Genomic DNA, 19,150 nt, shown 5'->3' on the forward strand with positions numbered 1-19,150 from the left:
ATCCACACAATAAGATGGCAATAAAATGTCTACAGAATGAATATGCTATAAAAGAAAGCATTTAGGAAATGCATGTGTGTAAAATAAATTGTAATATATTACCTACTGAGTTGTGTTGTTTTTGTGGTCTGCTATGAGCCATTCTATACATATCTGTGCAAACGGATGCAAAATGTAAAATCCAGTCAACATAAGTTAAAAAAATGGGTTGCTTTTATTCAACTTCAGCTGTACATAAAGCAAGTCCGAAAAACAATATCCTTTTAAGAAACATCTGAACAATTAAATTAAACCGTAAGACCAGTTGACATGGCCAACTGCCAGTGCTCATACGGTCAGTCATAACACATTGTAAACAAACTAATGAATACATATTACTCATACATATTCATCATCTAGAAACATCTTTCATGTTAACCCAACAGTCAGTTAAAATGACATACACAGAGAGGCTTTCATAATTCTTGAATATCCCTGTGGGTGACTAAAGTCACCAAAAAATGTTCACAAAACTGGGAGGTTCTCCCAATTTCAACAAATCACAGTTTCTAAACAGTTTGGAGCAGAAGTGTGACATGTGAAACTGAATTGACGTTCGTGATTTGAGACCGTGGCTGGAGGAAAAAACGGGTCGACAGGCACCAGGTGGCGATACCTCCAGAAGACGTTCAGGACAGTTACCCAAACACGAGACAGATCCTCTACAATCACCATTTAGCATCTAATGCGGACTTAACCCTTCAGACTGGACGGATAAAGTGTTTGTGTAAGACAGGATAGGGACATGAAAATACTGTGGCTCGTTATGGAGATGACCTGGAAATGCATCATAAAAACAAAAACTTCCAGTTGGTCCAAATACTTATTCGGTGTCTTATACTCAGCTGATTTGATTGGTCACTATCCCAGGATGTTCTTTATGGCATGAGGGGGCAAGTGGGTATGTACCATTCACTTTCAAAGGTTTGACAAGTAGAACCTTTGGACTGGAGTGATTTATCTTTATGTTTTTGAGAGTCTATAATGTGAATGGTGGTAGTGTGGGAAAATATCTGGGAGGTGTATGTGAGATCATTTAGTGGAGCGTCGAGCAGGTTCAAAGGCAGTGGGAGGAGGAGGTGGTCCCCTGCGGTCTAGCTCCTCCACATATCCCATGAGGAGTTTGTGCCTCTCTTCTGACATACAGTCCAGAACCAGGTACCTTTTATCCTTTTCCAAGATCTTCTCAATGTCCGACAAGTGCTGCTCTGACTCCTGCATCAACTTGTGTGATCTGAAGACACAAAATTCAAATTTAATGTCCAAACTCAAATCATTCAAGCCTGTTGTGGAGATTGTGCTATTACTTTTGGAACCAGACTTGCGGTTTAATTGTGAAATTCACATAGACAAACTGAAGGCAAAACCACAAACAGAATATAATAGATTTGCAGGTGGGCTCTTTTGGCCTGGGCAAATAAATAAACACCAGAGAGCCACTCAGAAAACCCAAGCAACTGCATAGCTCCCTGCTAAAATACTTCCACAACACCTTAACTGTAAGTGGCACATCTTAAAGTGGGCAACTTCTTTTAAATTTTGACCACTTTCTTCGGAAATTAAAAAACTTGGTTCTATTAATTCAATTACAATAGTAATGGCATTATTGTAAGATGAAATACAGTTGCAAAACAAAATTATTCAACCACCCGGAGACTGTAACAATTTACAAATGTAGGCTTTTCTAAAGATACAGAGGTTTCTAAAAACTGTATTCAAAAACTGTAAGTCAAAAGAGCTCTCACAAAAGTTATAGATAACGAATTGTTTTATTACATTAGAAAGTTTATGGCTATAAGAAGATTTCCGAAACACTAAAAGTTTCTAGAGACACAGCTGGCAGCCTTATTCATAAGTTTAAAATGTGTTGTACCAGAAAACCATTTAGGGTTTTGAAGAAAAAGCACAATTTCATTAAGGGGAATAAAATGTTTGACCAGAGCAACTGAGAAAACCCCTCAATTTACTGCCACAAACTTGCTAAATAGCCTGATAAAAGGAGAAAAAAAAAACATTTCAATGCAGAGCATAAGAACAACACTAGACAAGCATGTCCTTCATGTTGGGACATCTTACCGAATGCCACTCTTGACTGAGAAGAACAAAAATGCAAACCTGAATATGCTAAAATTAATTTGGATAGACCTGTGGAGTTCTAGAAGAATGTTTTATGGAGTGATGTGACCAAAATGGAAATTTTTGGACTGGATCAGCAGTATGTCTAGAGCAAAAAAGGCAAAGCTTATGAGCAGAAGAACACCATCTCCATGGTCAAGCATTGAGGCACTCCAGTCTTGTTATGGGAGTGCTTTGCTGTTGCAGGAAGTGGAAATCTTGACTATATGAAGGACATCTTGAATTCCTTGTATCAAGCCATTTTGGCAAAGATGGTGGATGCCTTCGGTGCAGAGACTGAAGCTTGATGATCAATGGACTTTCCTGCAGGACAGTCATCCCAAAGTATACACCCAAAGCTTGGTTCAGGGATCAGTCGTACAATGTTCTTGAGTGGCCTGTACGGTCTTCAGATTTAATCTCATTGAAAATATTTGGTAGAAATGAAAGAAACCAGTGGTAACGTGAAAACCAAAGATTATATCTGTGATCTGGAAGCTTTTTTCCTAGCGAGGAATGGGCCCAGATTGAAGTAAAGAGGTGACAGGAATAAAAATTGGAGGTTATAAAGAATAAAAAAATCTGCACAAAATTTTACTTTTCGGGGCAGAGTAATTTTGAACACAAATGTTTAGAGCCAATTTGAAAATGTCTTGAAGGTCAAGGGGGTTGAATAATTTTGATTGCAACTGTACTATGATATATAAAGTAGGACAGTTTGTTTTTACATTTACTGTTTTCTTTTATTTCAAATAATTGGATTTATATAGGATATAATTATTCAATGATTCCTGAAAATTATCCAGAATTGCATAATCATATATTTGAAGCTTCTTACTTGTAGGTGATGAACTTGGTCTCTTTCAGGAGAGTTCTGAAGTCTGCTTTGGCCGTGATGTACTTGTCTTTGATGTAATCACCAAACTCTCTCTGTCTTTTCTATGGTGAAAAGGTGAACAGCAGGTACAGACAATTACTAAAGACATACTATAAAGACATAATATATAGACATAACTATATAGACTGACTATAAAGATATAACTATATAGACTTACTATAGACAACTTTTTGACAAAAGGAGTACAACTCATTCAAAAAGTTCAAGAGGCAAAGACAGGCCTTACTCTGTCACTGCTTGAAAACTTGATGCATCTCGGATCTTCTTTAATGAGTTTCTTCACTTCCTTCCATGATGTCATCAAAGTGATCTAGAGGAAGGAATATTGAATAAGCTGAATACAACAGATTAACTGACAACAAATAGAGTTAGACAAGTGACCCTTGTCACTGTGTACCGAGGTTGTTTCGTCCAGAAGTTGGCGAAAATGCTCCTTTTTCTTCTTTGCAAGGGCCTCAATGTGTTCGTTGAAGAGCCTCTCTTTCTCATCCCTCTCCAACAATGAGGATGACTCCCAGCGATGATCCTTCCTCAGGCTACGGCGCGTGTCTGACCAGGCAGCATCAGGCGTCTTTACCTGTCACATACAGAAAACAATTTTACAATATTAGATTTAAGATTGAGGTTATACATAAATAATGGTGATGTGTTTTAACCATTCTCTCATTTTTCATAAATTGGAAAATTTTAAGGTTGAATAGTTATAACAAGCATATTTCCATTGTATATGGGTATGAGATATTCAATCTGGCATCATGATACGAAGCCAAACTTTCTATTACCATATCAGACATGAGAGCTTTAAAATGCTGGACGGCCTCCTCCCTTTTGTGCTGCTCTCTCTCCCGGTCAATCTCTTTGGTTTGCTCCGAGCGGAATCTCTGAACCATCCGCTCTCTTTCCCTCAGACTGGCCTCTATCCGGGCCTGTTTCTCTAGCTCTTTCTCTTTCTCAGAGTTTGGATTCTGGAGGAGAATCAAAATCAAGGATCAAGACAAATTCCCCACAGAAGAAATAACATTCATCACTAAAGGAAATGCTTATAAATAAAGTGTTGTGAAGTGAAATGAAGAGTACGGAGTTGTCAATACATGTGTTTGTAAATGTGTCTTTTATCCATTCTGTAAAAGTATCAATATCCCTATGTTTTCATGCCTTTCTAAATTGTAGTTCTCTCTTGTTGTCTAAAAATAGCACAGGGTTGGGTTGGCACCAAAACATGGTGTAATGTGAATAAGCTTCTCTAACCTTGGCAAGACGCTCCACATAGTTCTTGAAGAGTTCCTCTCGAGCTGCAGAGGTTTCCACAGCCTTATAGCGAGGGTCAGTCTCCATCTTTTCCTTCACTTTGCTCCAGCGCTGCTGACCATCCACATGGTAATCTGATAGGAGCTCAAAAAAGTCTTGCTTGACCTTAAAGAAAACAAGAACAACCTAAATGTAGTGGGACATGTCCCCAACACATAAGAGTGCAGATACACAGGTTTGAATTTGGCCTGTGTAGATCAAGGCTGGAATGCAAATTGATGTTGGTTCAAATCCCACATGGGGACAACAACTTCTCATCACAATTGCACCATTGAGCTGGGAAAGTCTGCTTAATGATCACTTGTATAACTAGAGTAATATATTGTTGGAGAGGAGACTGGGACAGTGTCATTACTTGTGAACTATACCTTTCCAAGGCCAGTGGTTAATGAGTCACCTGATCATTGATAATACGGTTTAATAATCACGGAATTAGATGGGCATCCTCTGGTGAACCCCACCTGGTGAACACTCCCTCCTAACCTATGGCCCCCCTACACAGGTGACATTTCACTGGCATTAATGTTTGATGGCTGACCTTTAGCTGCCAAAGTCAATCAGCCCAGACTTTCTGCACTTAACCCTAGCCACAAAGACAGCGCATATGTAGACCAAACGCCATGGCAGATTACAGCTCATAAACAACTTACAGACTCTCACAGTCTCTTAGTCTCAGCCTACGAGTATATTTGTCTGTGAACATGTAGTGTATTACATGACAATGAATGTGAGGTAACCAAGAGATATTCAATGTGTAATGTCTACCCATTGAGCACTTGTTTCTATTGTATTAAATGTCAGTTAAATAACAAGGGCCACTTCTAAATGTTTAATAAGACTGACATCTCAACTCAGCTTTTGGTAAAATAAGGCAACAGTTGTGTATTAACTTAGTTCCTCACCTTCTCCCCACGGTTCTTTGAGTTCTCTTTCTCCTTCTTTCTGAAGGCTGTCATAAATTCTATGAAAATGGCTTCTCTGTCTTTCATCTTTTCAACAGCCTTAAAGCGCGAATCCCTGGCATGTTTGGCAGCGAACTCACTGAAAGTTGTTCTGTGAAGAGAAAAAGTAGTTATGTTATGCATTTAGCATTTGTACATTCACTGCAATGCAAGAGGATGATGTGAAATGAGCTATACAAATAATGACTTAACTTTGATGTTGTGGTAACTGAGCCCTTATCAGATTAACAGTAAATTAAAATTGCCAATCAATTATTTAAATCAATTACATTACCGTTCAAAGGTTTGCGGTCAGAAATATTTTTTTTTAAGGTATGAATCGTTTTATTCAGCAAGAATGCATTAAACTGATCAACAGTGACAGTAAAGCTTTTTGAACATTCTATGATCAGTTTCCACAAAAATTATAAGTTTACTGCAATATTTTCGACCTGTTTTTAACATTGATAATAATGAGTGAGAAATGTTTCCTAAGCACCAAATCACCATATTAGAATGATTTCTATAGAAACTTTAAATTAAAATAGTATTTAATATTACTGGTTTTACTGTATTTTTGATCAAATAAATGCAGCCTTGTTGAGCATAAGAGAATTCTTTCAAAAACATTTTTAAAGGAACACTCCGACTTTTTGGGACTTTAGCTTATTCACAGTATCCCCCAGAGTTAGACAAGTCCATACATACCTTTTTCATTTCTGTGCGTTCTGTAAGTGTTATTTGACGCACCCACCGCTAGCCTAGCTTAGCACAAAGACTGGATGTAAATGGATAATGGTAGCATACTAATCCCAATAAGTGACAAAATAATGCAAACATTTTCCTATTTACATGTTGTGATCTGTATAGTCACAGCGTGTACAAATAAGGCTATATGAGACAGAGACCATTTTCAATCGTATAAATACTGGGAACTATATTCTCACTAGGCGTAGGAGCTACTTGGGCGGAGTGATTAGCGCAGCACACGAGACGCCCTGTTGATGGTTCCGTAAACAAAGTAGCCACTCCGCCCAAGTAGCTGTGCTCCTACGCCTAGTGAGAATATAGTTCCCAGTATTTATACGATTAAAAATGGTCTCTGTCTCATATAGCCTTGTTATTTGTACACGCTGTGACTATACAGATCACAACATGTAAATAGGAAAATGTTTGCATTATTTTGTCACTTATTGGGATTAGTATGCTACCTTATCCATTTACATCCAGTCTTTGTGCTAAGCTAGGCTAGCGGTGGGTGCGTCAAATAACACTTACAGAACGCACAGAAATGAAAAAGGTATGTATGGACTTATCTAACTCTGGGGGATACTGTGAATAAGCTAAAGTCCCAAAAAGTCGGAGTGTTCCTTTAAAATTCTTACTGACCCAAACTTTTGAACGGTAATGTACATGGATATGCCATTAATTAATCTGAGTTATTAGTCGACATTTCAATATTTGTTGCGATTAATTCAACATTAATTCAAAAACATTATAATATTATAGCAGACAAAAACATGAAATAGCCAAACAACTTGCACTGCACATTTTTAAGATGCCACACAAAGCCAAACATTTAAAAAATATATTATTGTTTAATAACCTTCCTGGTTCCAATTTCAAGGTGTTTATCAGAAATAAAAAGTGCACAATGATATTACCAACATTGACAAATTAGGTTTATCCTGATTTACCTGACACCAAGTTTAGCCTCCTCCATCATTTTCCTGAAGTCATCTTTGACCTGCATGATTTTATTCTTTTTCTCTTTCCTCTCCTCCTCAGCACGTGTCTTCACATACTGATCAAACACCTGTTAAGGGGACAGTGGCATGAGATGAGTGGGCTAATATACAATACATTTGAAGGCTGATATGAACCTGTTTTCACATTGTGAACATGGTATCAGCTAAATACAGTGAAACATGTACCTGTTTCCTCTCTTTGGGATTGAGCAGCAGATAACGTGGATCAAATACAATCTTATGAAGCTCCTTATCCCAGGTAGAAAATGCAGAGACCTGATAAAAGACGAGAAAAGTGTTGAGAGATTCATTTCAACCCCCCTTCCTCTTAATTAGGGTCATTAACAAGAAGAGAGCGTTCAGTAGGTGAGCCCCTCTGAGCGCGTCCCCCTCCTGCAGAGCTGGAGTCAGGGTGTGTGAGCCCACTGCTTTTCATCCTCCATTCCACCATCCCTAATGAATGACACAAACCCGACAGGTGGTCCTCAGCTTCCTTCTCTCAGCCTCCAACCCTTTCTTTTCCCACCATGCTAATTGGCGCAATGAGAGAGGTGTAATTAGATGGGGGGTGAACGGGCAGCTCGTCTATTGGAGTGATGTTGGCTATATGCTGCTGTACGGCACCTCTCAGACAAGTGGGGGTCCGAGGATGAGGAGGAGAAGAGGGGGAAGGGGTCTTACCTTGATGATGAGACCCTTTGACTACAAATGTGCCTTTCATCTTTGGCATAGGCTGGTGATGCAAAGGGCAGATAGCTCTCTACAACAGACTTGAAGGGATCTCCATTACATAAACGACATATGCGTTTATCCATATTTCATAGTTGAAACATTAAATCTGTTGCCAAGAGGCGGGAGATGTGAGACTCCACTGATCAGTTCTTCTCTGATCACTAGTAAATGTCAGGTAAGTATTTTAATGAGGACCGAAGCTTAAAAAAATGATGGGTTTGACCTTTCAGACCAGAAAATAAATATATAAACTACACTGTGTGAATCACCCCCAGCAAAATCTCTCCACCATTTTGTAATGAAATATCTCAGGCATTAAACAATTTGTTGATCTGCAAGTATGTCAGTATAAACTGGATTTAGAAAAAGCCCTAGAGTATTTGAGGAGTAAACACAGTTCTGCCTTGTAAGTATTGTTAAGAGCAGAACGATCTCACATGATTCATGTTATACTTATTGTTATACATAAATAAGACATACACTCTCTCAAAAGTTTGGGGTTGTTAAAGATTTCTTGTTATATTTTTGAAAGTAGTCTCTTATGCTCTCTTAAGGCCGCATTTAGTAAAAAAAAAAAAAAAAAAAAAATTTGTAGTTTTTTTATGTGATGGCAAAGCTGAATTTTTAGTATCATTACTCAAGTCTTCAGTGTCACATGATCCTTCAGAATTATTTCTAATATGCTGATCTGGTGCTCAAGAAACATTCCTTACCAGCCCAATGTTGAAAACAGTTATTATGCTGCTTAATATCTTAGTGGAATCTGTGACAACACTTTTCTCAAGATTTTTTGATAGAATGGAAAGTTCAAAGAACAGCATTTATTTGTAGCATTATTGTAGAGTCACTTTCGCTTAATGCGTGTCAAGTACCAATTACAAAAAAAAGATCTTACTCACCACAAATCTTTAAACTTTGTATGTGTGTGTGTGTGTGTGTGTGTGTGTGTGTGTGTGTGTGTGTGTATATATATATATATATATATATATATATATATATATATATATATATTAGGGGTGGGCGGTACACCGGTGTCATAGTCATCACCGGTGTGACATTGCGCCACGACATGGATTTTCTAATACCGTCAATACCGTAATAAATCAATTATGTTCCTTGAACGGCTGCATTTACATCAATAATATCTAATTCTAAATAATAGGGCTGACTTCTAATGGATTCGACGATTCGATTCGGAGAGGTCTGATTCGACTATGAACCTCATAGTCGAATACATGGGCGTCAGTTTGGTTTGAAATGTGCTGGGGACAGAGACGCATTCGCATTTTCAGAAGGGCTGGGTACATTTTTATTTATTTTTTCGCTTTCGCGCAGGTCATGTTTTGAAAGACGATGTCCTGTAGCTTACTAATGTAAATAAATAAAAATGTATTCAAAAATCTGCTTCACATTTTCAGCAGGGCTGCGGAGCGGCTGTGGGTTGACTCCACACGGTTCTCATGTGCGTTAAAAAGCTTTACGTGGTTTAATGTAAACAACGATTACCAAATTTCCCTCTCATATTGCTCCTCATAACCACTGAAAATGGTAAAAAAAATCGAACCCGGAGTCCAATTATTATGGACGTTATCTGATATTAAGCGTTTCTGCTTCACATTTTCAGCAGGGCTGCGGAGCGGCTGTGAGTTGACTCCACGCGGTTCTCATGTGCGAGTTGACTCCACGCGGTTCTCATGTGCGTTAAAAAGCTTTACGTGGTTTAATGTACCTAAACAACGATCACCAAATTTCTCTCTCATATTGCTCCTCATGTTTATGAAATATTATAATATATGTGTGATATATGTGTTTTAGCTCTTTTGTTTGAAATGGAAAAAATCTAGCTGCTATCTAAAAAAAAAAGAAAAAAAAAAAGGTTAGACTATCAGTCGACTACGGCAAAATCTAACGAATCAGATTCGACTATGAAAATCCTTAGTCGAAAACAGCCCTAGTTATTACACTGCTAATTTTTGTTTTGTTGTACACTGTTAAGTAAGATCTTTAGGTTTTTTGCAAAATAAATGTTGAGAATGCATAATACTCTCCCATGTCTCTTTTTGATAAGGATACCTACCATTTACTTATTATATTATAAAAATATTAACTTTATTCACATACTAAAGAGAGACAGGACAGGCTACTCCTCCCAAAATGTACCAAAAAAAAGTTATACCGTGATATTATACCGTCACCGTTCAAAAGATGAAAAATACCGTGATATTAATTTTAGGTCATATCGCCCAGCCCTATTATATATTTTAAGGCTGTCAATAGATAAACATTTTTTATTGCGATTAATTGCATAATTTTGTGCGATTAATCACATTTATCATGAAAGTAAGAATACACCATTTATCTTGTTTAACACGTTCATTTTGTCATTGTTTGCTATATCCGTCAAATAAACCATCAGATTGAAAAGGGTGATTCTCACAACACTATTTTCTGCAAGTTTTTTTCCAAGGTAAATTTAGGTGTCTTTACATAAAAAGCACACCAAATGATACGAAGAGTCCATATAATTCAAAAATGAAGGCACACCAAAGCACATTACAGAAAAAACTACTTTTCAGAATTCACAGTGTACAATGTGTACAATGCAACTGCAAAGAGCATGTTTACATATTAGACAAGTCAAGTTGCGATACGGAACAGGACCAGATGGACGTTAAGGATTTTAAAATGAATCGCACGCATTAACACGTCAACAGCCCTAATATATATTCCTTAATGTGCTCACACAGTTAAAATGTGTATGCCTTACCCCTCGCTCGAGCAGCATGTCTTTAAACTGACTCATCCGAGCTTCCTGAGGTACCACAGCTCTCTCGCGCGCTGCCTTCAGCTCAGCCTCCATGGCTGCCTCCTTTTCTGAGTCGACCTCTTTCTTCTCCTCTATCCTAAGACACAAAACAACTAATCAGCCAGAAGACATGTCTGAGCATAAACAGGCATATTCACATCAAGTCAGAATTTTCAGCATTAAAAACATGCATAAGATATCAAAACTCCATAACATCATAATAATCGGCTGTCTTTATTAGTTAGAGACTAGACTTTTTTTTAGATTGTTCAGATGCGGAACAAATTATTCTAGTATACAAAATGTTTTTAGAGAATGATGAAATTCTAATTTGACAGGTTTGATGTGGATTTTTATTTATTTATATATTTTACTTTCATTTCATTTGTATCTGACGTGGTGTCCATTGCCTTTAGTGCTGGGAGACATAAGTATTTTTAATGCAATTTCCTCTAACGTGTAACATTAAAATAAACAAAAAGTCAAAACCATCCCTGTTTACTTTCTTGAATCAAATTCCTGGTCTCATTGTGCGTGGTTTTATAAAGCAGAGAAAATACAGAAAAAAAAAATCTCACTTTCGTTTCTTGGCCTTACTGGGTTCATCATCAGGTATGTCATCTGCAATAGCGAACTCCTGTTCCTCTTTAACCAACACTGTGTCACAGGAAAAAAAAAAAATGCAACAGAAGGTTTAGACAGCTATTAAAAAGCTGTTGAATGAGTCAGACATGGATAGAGAACGCTTCATGCTCACAGCTGACTTAGACAGGAATTTTTCCCCACTTTAAACTGCTGTGGTGTACCATAGACACCGATTTAGAAAAAACTCACTGGTGCAAAATATTAAATTATCAAATTTGTTCTTATTGACTTGGTGCATTGCACATGGTTTAGATACAGAGTTATTTTTATTCTCTCTAGATGTTTGCCAATAAATACATGAATAATCTGAAAAAATGAAAAAAATGCAAACACTTGATAGGAGAGATATGTACACATGCATTCTAGGGAGATGACTTTTACCCATTTTGTGGCTGTTGTCCAGGCCTCTTTTGTGTGGAGGTTCCTGAATCGCTTTATCTACATCAACCCGTCCCACCAGCTCCTCTGGTCGCTCCCACATGGACAGACGTGTGGTGGGGTTATAAAAGAACACCCGCTCGTCGCCCGTCCACACCACACACCTGACACATAAGCATAGAGTTCAGGTCAATCCAATACAAAGAGCTCCAACTATATAATTTAGCATTTAATTGCTTGTGAACTCATTTTGAGGGTGATTTACAAATAATAATATTTAATGTAGTTGAATCAAGTAAATCTGTTTTGATTAAACAGGCACGAGTGGTTGCCTACCATGGCGTGCCAGGAATGGGTGTGGTTGCAACAGGCTTTGCTTTTTTTGCTGCCTTCTGTTCCTCCGTCATCTCTTCATCTTTCAGCTCCTTTGAGTAATGCACAGATCATGTCAGATGATGTCAGAAACTCTTGTTTTTGTACAAGACAATTTAGAAAGCTAGGTTTGTTACCAACCTCTTTCTGCTCTTTTGGTGGGTGGATTTTTGGGCTTCCATCTTCCATGTCCATGATTTCAGCATCAATCATGTCAACAACTGCATCCTTGATCTTCTCGCTCTCTTTTTCTGTAATGGAAACATGGAGATGAGCAATTGTCAAATCTCATAAAAGACTCATTTCAGAAGGCTGTATTCAAGAAAACAGACTATAACTAATATGTTAAAAAAAGATATTTGCTAGCTAAGACATTTCAGCACTGAGGTTTCTAAAAACAACAATTTTGAAAAAGAAAATGTCATTGGCATTTAATATTTTATTATAATTTTTTCAAGTCATAACATGGGTGATTGCCTCATGTTTTTGGCTGCACTTACACTTGCACAAAAGCTACATTTTTTTACTCGTATCTGACACCGATTGGATATTGTTGCACACATGCAAACACAGAATGTGTGGACTTCAAATAAATTTAATCTTACCATGCCTTATATCACTTCAGAATTTCTAGATCTAACAGTCCATAAATAAAATAACTACCAAAAACTACTGTTGTTTTTATCCATTCAGTCAAATTTTCCACACATTTTTGACAGCTTTAACTTGTCCATGCTGGCAAGTGACAAAGATACAAGTGGGATAATTACAAATCTTTTATGATTAAATGATCTGATCTGTGTTAAAACTTGCAGTGTAAATGCAGCCTTTGTCCCAGTCTCTAACCTGTCTCTTTGAGCTCTTCTGGTTTGTCCCAGGTGGTCTCCTGTGTGTGTTTATTGTAGTAATAGGACTTTCCCTCTTGGGTTTTGAACTCAGACCACTCGGATGTGCTCAGAGCTCCAGGCAGTCCTGAGGGCCCGGCCATCGCCATTTGAGGGGGCATCATGGGTACTAAAGGTGGTGCCATGCCATGGAGCATACCTTGATATAACATACACAAAATCAGAATCAGTTCAAGACATGTAGCTCTTCTCTAATACAATCAGAATGACAGAAAAATTATTTTACATTGTTGTATTAACAACATGGTTAAAACAACAAGTTAAAAAAGGATAATGTCAGAAATTGAAAAAAAAAAAATTTAACCATTGTATAATCTGTGTTGGATGATTTAATTACTGCACAAAATATAACAAAAAATCTAAACACTAAATTAAATATGAGAATGAGGCATGCAAAGACAATGCCACACAATATCACATTAAAACCATTAAAGAAAAAAGGGACAAGGTAGGAACATTTACAACAAATCAAAACACTGTTATCTGAATTTCTATAGCAGTTTATTATCTACGTTACTGCCTACAACTCAGCTGTAACTTAAAAGTTTTCAAAGGGACAAAAACTGATTTACTCCAACTATGTAACATGTTAAGTCAAAAACAAGTCATAAAAGTGGCATGATGTTGTTAAAATATTGTCTCAAAAAACAGAGTGGCCTCTAATTGGAAATAATTACATTGAAAGAAAGCATAGAGATGCACAACAGTTACTAACATGCCATAACGGGGAGGGAATTACCGTTTTTGGTAGGAGAGATAGTCTTTACATAGGGACAGCTGACTATCTGCATCATTGCTACACCTGAAAGAGCGTATAAGCAAGCACAGAGTGTTGGAAAAAACACAAACATACGTCATCTACTGCTTTCAGGTGTCAGGAGAGTAAATGCTAGATCATTTATGATGAAAATACTACAGTATTATCTTACATTGCTAACTGATCTTTATTCAATTTAATTTGGCCAATAACGCCAGCCTATGTTGCTTGGCAACAACTGCAAATAAAAATGGCAAATTACAGCCATCTATAGAAGACTGAACATTTCTGCAACACTACAACATTAATGCAGTAGTTAAGGCTGCATTTATCACTTAATGTTATATATTTTTATTACAATAGAGCTTGCTTTGAATCATCTTCTACATTATATGATTTCATTAATGATGTTAGTTAACTCATCCAATAAGCAGAAATGGGCATCTTTTCGACTCTACAGGTTCCTGTCAAACTACAGACATGCTCTGGATAGTAAGAAAAAGACAGAAAGACAAGGAACTGAGGAGAGAAAGGCAGTTGCATTCAGAGTACACTAAAGCTAAAGAATTCTTAAAGGGATAGTTCACTCTAAAATGAAAATGAAGTTATCATTTACTCACCCTGGTGTGGGTCTAATGTTGTTTGCCCTTCTTTCTTTTATGGACCACAAAAAGAGTTTTTTTGTTTTTTAAATGTCCCACTCGCACTTGTCTATATAATGGCAGTGAACAGCAAGCAGCATCAAGCTTTTTTCTTTTTTTTAAACGAATGATTCCATGCGATACGTGCCGTATATCTTAAGTGTTCTGAGGGTCTGTCGTGTTTTACTTAGTCTTGATTTCTCACAACTTGATTGCTTTTTCTGGGCGAGACTGAGTGAACTGTCGTGTAGCCGTGCAGAGAAAGGCCAAAGGCCAAGGTCTAGAATTTTGTTTAATAATACAATCAATTTCAGTTTGTTTTTCACCAAACCCCATCATAAACCCTCCAGAATACAGAATACAGCAATTTTGCACCTTTTTAAAAAGCTTGATGCTGGTCGCTATTCACTGCCATTATATGGACAAGCGCAAGCGGGACATTTTTTTTTTATTCTCCTTTTGTGGTCCATAAAAGAAAGAAGGGTATGCATTACAGCATTAGAACAACACCAGGGTGAGTAAATGATGACATTTACTCAACATAGTTTTCAAATAAAAATGAAAAACTTTATGCGTTTTTGGCCATTCATTTGCACGACAACAGCGTTTTGGGGGTCTGAACTTTTGACTGAAAACGGGTTTCAAAGTACAAAAACTTTGAAAATGATACCGTCATTGTCTCTGTGTAACCTACAAAAACACGAATTTGTGAAACCGATGACATTAATATTTTTACAGTGACATCGCCAACTACTAGCCTGGCAGCTTAATACAGCATTTTTAATCGTTTTCACGGATCAGTGTGAATGGGGATTGTTTTGACAATGTTGTCGTCTGTGCGCGAAAAAAGGCAAAGGAAAAACGTTTTCATTTTTAGTACATTGTTGTCATGTAAACATATCATTAACTTTCATTTTAGGGTGAACTATTCCTTTAGCAGGGTACAATTGATTCAACAAGTTCAAAGGTCAGACCTACCAGGCAGTGGAATGGGCATGGCAGGCAGGGGTACTCTGAAGGGTGGCACCATGACAGGAGGGAACCCTGGCATTGGAGCAGTGGGCTGTGGCACAGTATGAGACAATGCCACCGGCATCGGTGGCGGACCTGCAGTCATGGAGACCGTAACCGTTGGTGGATTGACAGCTGCTATTGAGGTTGCCATAGGACTGGGGGTTGTGGTTACAACTGACGGCATCTCCACTACGTCAGGGGCTACAATTCAAACAGTTGAGAATACAGAATGGTAACACTTGTGATTTACTTTTGAAAACAAAGCAAAATTAATAAATTGCTGAGATGATTAAATAATTTTTCTGCAAAACCCAACAGAGATCAATGAAATAAAATATTTTTTCTGTTTCTGAACAGATGACAGAAAAGATTATAAATATTCATAATTAACCCAAAGTATATTACGAAAGAAATAAGGAAGAAGTAATAGTTTGAATGAAAATACCCATATTAGGAATAGAGTACTTCTGGAGTCAAATATACCATCCTCAGGTTCCTTTTATATATAGTAAAAAAAAGAAATAATAAAAAAAAAACATTATAAGAAGCCAAAACTGATGTAAAAGGTACCCAATCTGAGTAATAAATATACAACTATTGCTTTTTGAATTACAAAAAAGCTGTATTACTGTAATAGCTAACATTACTTTGCAACATATTGTATTGTTACCACTATTGATGTCTTTTCTGTCTATTTGTTTTCTTATAATATTTATTACTACTATTATGGATGTAATTTCTGTTTCTTCCAATATTTTTTTCAGCCAATATATTCAATTGTTGATTGTATGTACTATTAAAGACTTCAGATACCAATCCAAATGTAAGGCAATGTTCAAATGATTACTGTTAACAATTAATTAATTAATTGCACATGATTGTGCACATCAAAATGTAAAGTCATTATTGTTTTACATGAGAAAAGCTTCAAATAGACATTACAAATATTTTATTTTAATCAACAAAATTTATTACACAAACTTTTTTTTTTTTCTAAAGCTGCATCTGAATTAGTATTTAGACAGACAGAACAAAACAGTTTGGTTACCAACATTCTTCAATGTTGAATCTTTTTATGTTCTGCAAAAAGTCAATGTAAACAAACATTGTTGAAAGCTTTATCCTTATCCAATGTTTGTGCGATTTTTCTACACAAGTTATAAGTTATAAATTCTTTAAAGATAAAAAAAAAAAAAATCGTCATACTTGTTTAGACGTGTTGCTGTCATCAGAAGGTTGGATTATGTGCATTTTAAGCATACACTAGCTTACTTGTAAAAACCAAAGTATATTTGGGGCTTTAGAAGTTCCTGGGAATGACATTTACCTGATACAGGTGTTGGAAGGAGAGGTGAAGCTGCTGTGATGCTGGGAGAGGAGATGGAGCTCATGGATGTGGAGAGGCTCTGGGAGGTGTGTGTGGCTGTAGTGCTGTTGACTGCAGCTGGGATGCTGATAGATGGACCGGGCCCGGTGGAACCTCCACTGGCTGCTGCCGCCACCGCCGCCGCCGCCTGGCTCAGCATCATTGGACCCAACTCAGCCTGCTGGATCACCTTCACGCCTTCAGGCTTCGTCCAGGACGACTCCCTTGTACGTGCATTGTAATAATACACCTGAATAGAGAAGCAAACCGAAGAGGACTATAGATCAAACTGTGTGCACGGTAAAGAAAGTAACAAAGTATTTTGTATTAGTATCAACTGCATCAAGTAAAGAGACTAACAATGCAACAGTGCATTACACTTGCGATTTGGCTGGGAAAATACAAGGCATCATGATTAACTCCAAAAAATCCATTATGCAATTTCCAACTGATTATGCATTCATTTCTTATGCAAAATACAATAATTGATATGTTTTCAGTTGTAAAAATCAACAGTTTCCTCTCCAGTTACATCAAATCCTTTGGCATATTTGTATAAAGATATTACTTAAAATATATAATATACACTACTGTTGTTGTTTTTTTTTATTCAACAAGTAAAGGCATTTATAATGTAACAAAATTCTATTTCAAATACATGCTGTTCTTTTAAACGTTCTATTCATTTTTGAGCTGTTTCAACATTGATAATACCAATAAATTAAATGTTTCTTGAGCACCAATTCAGCATAATAGGAATTATTTCAGAAAGATCATGCAACGCTAAAGACTGGAGTAATTATAGTGAAATTTCAGCTTTGACATCCAATAAATAAATTACATTTTGAAATACATTAAAATAGAAAAAAGCTATTTTAAAACCTTGGTGAGCAAATAACATTAAACATAAAATATGCCCTCTTTCAAAAACATTTAAAAATCTTTCCGACCCCAGCCCTCTAAAAGGTAGTGTTTAAGAAATAACTATAATCAAAATCTAATGTTGTCTTGACACAAATATTTGCTCTCTTAAACAAAAACTCTCATCTCAAGACTTTTAGAACAAGAAATAGCAAGATTACAACACAAGCCACCTTGCCTTTGGGAATCAACACATTTTTTTTACTTCATTAAGAATGAGAAGCTAGGCTATACCTTTCCTTCTGGACTTTTATTCTCCACCCAGATCTCTTCTGTAGAGGGCATGGAAGGAGCAGGAGCAGGAGCAGGAGCAGGAGAGGCTGTAGGTGGTATTCCTGGAGGGAAAATCATGCCAGGTGGAGGTGGCATGGATCCTCCGGGCGGAGGCATAAACGGGGGTCTCTTAAAATGAAAGTCATAGATGTCAGCGGAACCTTCCAAACACCCAACCTTCTCTTTCTATTCCAATTAACACAGAGTTAAGGAATTACACAATAAACGGTATCTGATATACTACTATTCATACCTGTAAAGGTGGGGCACCCATTGGAGGGGGCACACTGGGGTCAAAGGGGATCCGTCCGAAGGGCGGTCGGGCAGCGGGTGGAGGACCCCTCATCATAGCAAAGGGAGGCACAGGGGTGCTCAGTAAAGGCTGCCTGCGGGTGGAGGTGCTGGCAGGAGGAGGTGCAGTGGCAGGGAAACGCAGTGCTGGCTGCTGGGCCATGCTGGTGAAGTGAAAATAAACTTTAACAACAATATCTGTACAGTACACAACGACTACTGCAGACAGACAGACAGACAGAAGAGTTAACTCATTCTTACGAACCATACTCCCGTTTAAACCTTCCTGAGTTGACATAACAGACTTCATATGATGTGCATTTGTATCTTAAACCACGTTCTATAACCTGAAGTGCAATGAAAAAATCAATAAATAACGGTATAGGAACATTCAGTCGTGTGTTGTTACGCTGCTTTCATTGTCCACGAACCAACAGGCCAAACGAGGCTTTAAAAAGATTCAAATTAGCCAACTGGGAAACACTACCCAGTTGACTATTAAGGAAAAACCAAGACTAAGTATAACTGGTCGTTCGTGTTAACCGGTGTATGAAATATAATGCAAAATCCGCACCTGTTAGCGGCCAGGCCAATGCCTTCTGCCTCTGTGTGATCCGCCATGACGGTAATAGAAAAACAAATTAAAAGTCTCCTTGACGCATTTCCGTTGGAGTCTTGTGCACGGCCACCAAATGGTTTTCAAACTCCAAACTCCAAGTCACGAAAGCTGATACCTTTACATTTCAAATCATTTCGAATAATCAATATAGTTTTAATTGAATAGTTTGTAAATATGTTTCCCCCCAAACTGGTTTCATCAGGATAATGTTTTAATTTAGATTTGCTGAGAGACGAGGTAACTGTAAGTTACTCATAACATTTTGTAGGAAAGTGAAGTAAAAAACAGTTACAGGTGATATGACGGACCACGTCAGAATTATAAAACGTATAATTTCCAGATTTTTTTGTATACATGATCCTACTAATATATTTTTAGAGA

The 19,150-nt window shown here is 37.3% G+C and overlaps 1 protein-coding gene across 2 annotated transcripts; it reads right to left on the bottom strand.

Moving 5' to 3' along the window:
* Nucleotides 1-191: 191 nt before the first annotated feature.
* tcerg1a (transcription elongation regulator 1a (CA150)) lies at nt 192-18,865 on the bottom strand. 2 transcript variants are annotated; one of them, XM_081382935.1, is made up of 21 exons: nt 18,725-18,865; nt 18,113-18,314; nt 17,821-17,988; nt 16,627-16,915; nt 15,264-15,500; nt 13,627-13,689; nt 12,829-13,026; nt 12,124-12,233; nt 11,947-12,035; nt 11,614-11,774; nt 11,166-11,244; nt 10,549-10,684; nt 7,236-7,325; nt 6,999-7,117; nt 5,263-5,413; nt 4,301-4,465; nt 3,835-4,017; nt 3,450-3,629; nt 3,279-3,362; nt 2,993-3,093; nt 192-1,273 (listed from the first exon to the last, which is right to left on the bottom strand). In XM_081382935.1, exons 1-21 carry the CDS (start codon nt 18,769-18,771, stop codon nt 1,072-1,074), a joined length of 3,054 nt encoding a protein of 1,017 aa, XP_081239061.1. In that variant the 5' UTR covers nt 18,772-18,865; the 3' UTR covers nt 192-1,071. The 2 variants fall into 2 exon arrangements, with proteins under 2 accessions (XP_081239061.1, XP_081239062.1); XM_081382936.1 differs by lacking the exon at nt 13,627-13,689 and having other exon boundaries at nt 193-1,273; nt 18,725-18,796.
* Nucleotides 18,866-19,150: the final 285 nt, after the last annotated feature.

Source organism: Scardinius erythrophthalmus (assembly GCF_964197995.2).
Source record: "Scardinius erythrophthalmus genome assembly, chromosome: 13".
Classification (NCBI taxonomy): Eukaryota; Metazoa; Chordata; class Actinopteri; order Cypriniformes; family Leuciscidae; genus Scardinius; species Scardinius erythrophthalmus.